This window comes from Cupressus sempervirens, chromosome 5 (genome assembly GCF_028749045.1).
Source record: "Cupressus sempervirens isolate cs-2001-9-10 chromosome 5, ASM2874904v1, whole genome shotgun sequence".
NCBI lineage: Eukaryota > Viridiplantae > Streptophyta > Pinopsida > Cupressales > Cupressaceae > Cupressus > Cupressus sempervirens.
Window position 1 is genome coordinate 679,772,461 of NC_143122.1, and position 5,725 is coordinate 679,778,185.

General features: G+C 41.6%; 1 protein-coding gene across 2 annotated transcripts; it reads left to right on the forward strand.

Annotated features, from left to right (window-relative positions):
* The first annotated feature begins 3,997 nt into the window (after nt 1–3,997).
* LOC149557770 (dehydrodolichyl diphosphate synthase CPT3-like) lies at nt 3,998–5,218 on the forward strand. Of its 2 annotated transcripts, XM_089832277.1 has the most exons (2): nt 3,998–4,514; nt 4,593–5,218. In XM_089832277.1, exons 1-2 carry the CDS (start codon nt 4,245–4,247, stop codon nt 5,103–5,105), a joined length of 783 nt encoding a protein of 260 aa, XP_089688403.1. In that variant the 5' UTR covers nt 3,998–4,244; the 3' UTR covers nt 5,106–5,218. The 2 variants fall into 2 exon arrangements, with proteins under 2 accessions (XP_089688403.1, XP_089688402.1); XM_089832276.1 differs by having other exon boundaries at nt 4,004–5,218.
* Nucleotides 5,219–5,725: the final 507 nt, after the last annotated feature.

Sequence of the window (5,725 nt, forward strand, 5' to 3'; positions counted from 1 at the left end):
TTTGGTTATTTACTTGCTCACTCTGTGTCTTCTGGGCTCGTCCGTGGCATTTCCTTGCCTGATTCTTCCTCCCAGTTAGTCAATGGACATTTTACTGATAATTCTTTTCTCACTCTTCTTGAAGATGAAGAAAACATCAAAAATGCTTTAAATTGTCTTGACACTTTTTGTCAAGCCTCTGGCTCTGTCATTCAATGGCATAAAACGCTCTATTACCGACAGTCTTTTTTGCCACCTCCACCTTGGCTCAGCCAATTCCAATGAAAATGGGTTACTCATGGAGAAATTTTCTACTTTCTTGGCATTCCCTTTGCTTTCCAGGCTTCCCCTGTGGAACTTTGGAATGCTGTGCTTACAAAGATTACCAAAAAGCTTGATTATTGGATCACTAAGCCGCATTCTCTTGCTGGTAAATTCCAGATTTGTTCTAAGATTTTGGCTGCCACCCATGTGTTTTATTCTTCTTGTTGGGCTCCCTCCAAAGCTTCATATCTCAAATTAGAACGTTTGCTCAGAGATTTTCTTTGGGCCTCTGGTTCTGACCATCATGGTTTTCACAGAGTTGCTTGGGATTTATGTTGTCTCCCAAGGGAAATTGGGGGTCTCGGCCTGCTTTCCACTCGGAAGCAGGGCCTTGCCCTCTGTGCTAAATGGATTATCAGAGCTATTTCTGGAGATGAAGCCTAGAAAATTCTTGTCAGGCATTGCATCTCTTCAGGCTTCCCTGCTAACAGACCGGCGTGGAAGGGAATTGGTTTTCAGACCCTTCTCACTATGCGAGAACCAGTGGTCATACAGGGCTCTTTCATTATAAAGAGCATCTGGAAAGCCTGGGAAGCTGTTAAACCTTGGCTTCGTTGGGCTGGTAATGAGTTCCGCAATGGGTTGTCCTTAAATCAACAGAACATTTGGTGGTCTCCGCTGTTTGCCTTTCAGGGTATTCCTCTTGCCAAGACTCAAGGTGCCAGTGCTCTGCGTTTCTATAAACGTGGCATTCGCACTACTAAGGATATTTTGTAATGTCCCCTTTCTAGCATTCATAGCATGATGTTGTCGTTAGCCTATTTCCCCACAGTCCCATAGGCTAACTAGGACATGAAAGGGGCTTAGAGGCCATTTGGCCTAGACAGTTTTAGTTGCAGGTCTTTCTGAGGGGTTCTGAGGCAACTTTGGGCATACTTACTATTTATAGTAAGTCATCTTGGACATGGCCGGACATTCAATCACAGTGGTATGTCGATGGTAATTGTTTAAAATCGACAGGAAGACTTATTTATCATTGATAAGATTTGTTATGCATTGATAAAGCCATTTTATAAAGTTAAATTTAAATATTTAATTTTATTAATGCATAGACTATAGTTTGTGGGAAATATTCAAATTAAAAGAGTTCCCTTTTATTTTTATAACACATTGGAGACATAAGGTACATAAAGGGAGTTATGTTTTATCCCACATTGAGAAAACGAAAGATTGAGCTCTTGTGAGAACACTATAAAAGAAATGGAAGAGCTTTTTTTTGTATGCTTGGATGAAGATTAATGTTATGTTGTTGGATATCTGATTATCGGGCTTGGAGGACGGAATCCCTCTTTGCTAACATTCTCTTCGCTGTTGGAAGACACAGTCAGGAGGATCAAGGGTGTTTTCACTTCAGGAAACACACTGGGTTTCATTTGGGGCGTTTGCATAAAGAAATTTACAAGGGTTTGAGGTGCAAATCTGAAGTTAGTTATTGCTATAGTGCCGCATGAACAGTATTTTGCTACAGTCGGCATGAACAATAATTTGCTACAGTACGGCGTGAACAGTGTTGGTATCAAGTTTACTTGTTTTTCCAGCTGATTAGAAGTTTGGAGGGCTGGCCGACTACATCTGCAAAATACTACGGCAACTAATTCCAGGTTTCTTCTGTCAAATTTTGATATTTTGCATAATAATTGTTGAATACAAGTCTGAATGGTTGTTGCAGCCTTTAAGGCAGCTGTAAGTGCACATCTACATTTAAAAATCACCCTTTATTAGCAGATTGAAAGAGTTTCCAGATTTTTCATATACTATTGAATGTGTGCCAAGTGTTTGTGAAAATGTTATGATGTGTATTATGCATTTTAATGTCACTTCATAGTTGTTCGTAAATCTACTCATTGGAAAGCAATTTATTGAGGAAATCAGCTTTATGAGTTTGCATACAAAGTGTTTGACAATATTCCTTAAGTTAAATTTCTGCAAGTCAAAGTTCAAATCAAGGGAGGATAGTACATATTTTTTCAAGAGTCACCATGAATTTCAGGTCTTGGGAGGATATGCAAGTTCAATACCGCCATGTACGTGCCGATCGCCAAACTTATGAGCTTCTGTTGTCTTCCATCCCTGTGCACTTACTTCATAAAGTGGGGATTCAGTCTGTTCGACCTTGGTGGTATGATTGGAAGTGGTTTCCTGCCACTCCATTTACCAATTATAAGCCCAATATGGGATACAGATGGCTTTCGCCCCACCTTCCGATGGTGGACACGTTTAATCAACAGTGGCATTTGCATTCTTCGCTTTCTCAATGGAGAAAACAGTTCGACACCATTTAGAGTGCCATTACAGAACTTAAGATTGCTCACTTTGCTTAGTGCCTTGCTTTCCAAGGTCTTCCTCTGGGGCCTCGGCTCAAGCACATTGGGGTTCTTGATCCCAGATGCCCCTTCTGTGGCCAACCTGAGTCTTTTTTGCATATTTTTTGGTTTTGCAAACGTGCTCAGAACTATTGGCACTGGATCCATGATTTTTTCAAGCCTTTCAGGCCCGAACCTTTTTCATGGCACATGATCCTGCTGGGTGATTTCCCCAGATTTCCTCGGAAGTTTTCCCAGATTTGGCATACTTTCAGGATGAAAATTTTGTTTTCTCTATGGAAAGATAGGAATGCAGTTTTATTCACTCACAGTTTTTTGGATGTTAACATTGCAATGTACACTAAGGCATGCATTTGTAACAATGTCATTATGCAGATACAGGTGCAAGCTAATAAAGTTTCCCTGGAGGTTGCCCACTTACAAGAATTGTTAAACCACTGGGGCAATGCTCCTTGTACCATTGCCAGAGTGCCTCCGGATGCCTCGGCTGATGCCTTCTCATCTCGCGGGTTCTGATCCAGACGCCAGTCCTCTGGCCGTCATTTGCACACGCCGCGCTCCCAGGGTCCCCGCCACCGCTCTCCCAGCGGTGGTCATAGCGGTTGGAGGCGTCGCTCCGCTTCCCCACCACGTGGTAGTTCTGGTTGGTCTCCGGCTCCCCCCCCCCCCCCCCCTAGGCGGGCTTCTGGCTGGTCTCCGGCTCCTCCCCCTGGACGGGCGCACTCTGGCAAGTTTCTCCGGCTGGCTTTGGCGATTTCTCCTCTGCGGCCAGACAAGAAGGATGCGGAGACTGCAACTACCCCAGATCCTGCGGATGCTGCTGACGGCTGGACTGTTCTTAGTCCGCCTCACAATCCCACTGATGCGTGGGGATTTCCTAATAAAGATGATCCTCCTCCCTCTGTTGGTATTGCCTTGGCAGCATGAGGTTGTTCTAAATATTTTTTTTTTTTATGAATAGTTTATAGTTGCTGGCTGCGGCCATGTTGTTTGCTTCGGCTTCGGTCGATTGAACTCATTCGCGAAGTGATCCTGTATCCCCCCGCCCTTTTTTGTGAATTGTAATCTTAGTAAATTTTATTAATTGAAAAGGACTATTCATCAAAAACTTACATGAACGTGCACCTCATAGGAATGAAGAATTACTGTTTTGACATGCTGGCAGCGCCCCGGGGCTTATACCAAAATTTCACCAACCAAGAAAAAAGTGAATTGAATTCATTCTCATTAAGTATACATTAAGTATATTTTAGTGTGAGAAATAACTAAGTTTGATCATCTTGCAATTTAACTTAACACACTTCAGTTGTTTTCCTTGTAAAATGAAATAGTACTGTATGCAACCCAAGCCCTGGCTCAGAATGAAAAATATCTATGGCGGTTATTATGCGGAGCGAAATTGTTGGTGGAAATGTTAAATTAGTCCATTTTCTCATTGAAACACCATTTACTCTTCACCATACCAACATTATTTTATGTCTGGACGGCAGAAAAAAGGACGCCAAGCAGCCAAGCAGTAGATTGAAAAGTCTCCAATGTGCCCTACGCCCACAATTTTGATCCCACAGATCTATATATTTTCCTCTTTATGCTCAGAAATTACTGCAGATCCCAAAAATGGCAGCATATTCAGCCATCAAATCTTTCAGTAATTCATGCTTTCAGGAGACGGCTGCCTTTCTTGCAAATTCGATCTACCAAATTTTCAGACGATTTGTAATATGGATCGTTTCCGCGGGCTCTGTTCCGAATCATGTTGCGATCATAATGGACGGAAACAGGAGATACGCGACGAAAAGAAATGTGAAGAAATTGAAAGGGCACGAATTTGGGTATACCAGTCTGATGCATACCCTGAGGGACTGTTATGATTTGGGGATAAAATTTGTGAGTGTTTATGCTTTTAGTATTGAAAATTTCAGGCGGTCAAAGGAGGAAGTTGAGACGCTTATGAATTTGATGCAGGAGAAACTGGAGCTGCTCATTGAAAAGGAGAGCATGGTTAATAAATATGGAATTAGGGTTCAAATTATTGGAGATTTGAGCCTTTTTCCTCAGAATGTGAGAGAATCTGCAGAAAGAGCCATGGCTTTCTCTAGGAATAATGATAAGGCCGTTCTGAATATCTGTGCTCCTTACACTGGCTCGCAGGAGATTGTCCAGGCTGTTGAAGGAGTTATTAATGGCGGGGATTTGGGCGTAAAGGAGATTAGGGCAGAGGACATTGAAAGGTATCTTTATACATCTGATTGTCCAGAGCCAGAGCTTTTGATTAGGACTTCTGGCGAAACCAGGCTTAGCAATTTTTTCCTCTGGCAGACTTCATTTTCTTTGCTCTATGCTACTCCTACTCTCTGGCCTGAGTTCTCCTTCAGGGACCTCATTAGGGCTATTTTGGAGTATCAGAGAATTTACCCATTTTTAGAGAAGCAAAAAGATCAACTGCTAAAGGTTGTTTCTCAGCAGCAACAGGACTAGTTGCATTAGGCTTAGATCTGAATTAGTTGTTTCTCTAACCAGATCCGGTGACTTATGGTGTTGAAAATTGCAGTCAAGTGCATTTTTCTCTGAATAATTATCTTCTTTTTTAAGGTTTCGCTCTCCTTTTTGGTAGAGATTGTTTCTGGATTTGTTGTGTGTTTTTGCTCGACACATGGGATCACACTGCTTAATCTGTACCCATTTCTAGGCATTCATTTCATTAAAGATTGTATTAAGAGCAATTGCTTTTGGTTGAATTGAACAAGGTTTTGGAAGGGCTTAAGACCATTTGCATGAAGAAAAACAACCAGCCAAAAACTCCTATAGAACTATCAAAAGACAGCTAACACAAACCTAATAAAGCGAAGCAGGACAGCAACAGAAATAGCTGAACACGGCAGAACACAAACTTAACTGTTAAAAGAACAATTGTTGCAGATTGGTTGTATCCTAAAGAGTTAGTCTACTATTTACTTGTTTTGGATCGTGCTAGTTTACATTCTTTGAATTCCCAATATACTTTTCAAACTTAACTGTTAAAAGAACAACTGTTACAGATTGGTTGTATCATAAAGAGTCAGTCTACTATTTACTTGTTTTGGATCCTGCTAGTTTAC

Excerpts from the sequence above, each read along its gene's own strand:
- LOC149557770 (XM_089832276.1), top strand. The coding sequence starts at position 4,245 with ATGGCAGCATATTCAGCCATCAAATCTTTCAGTAATTCATGCTTTCAG.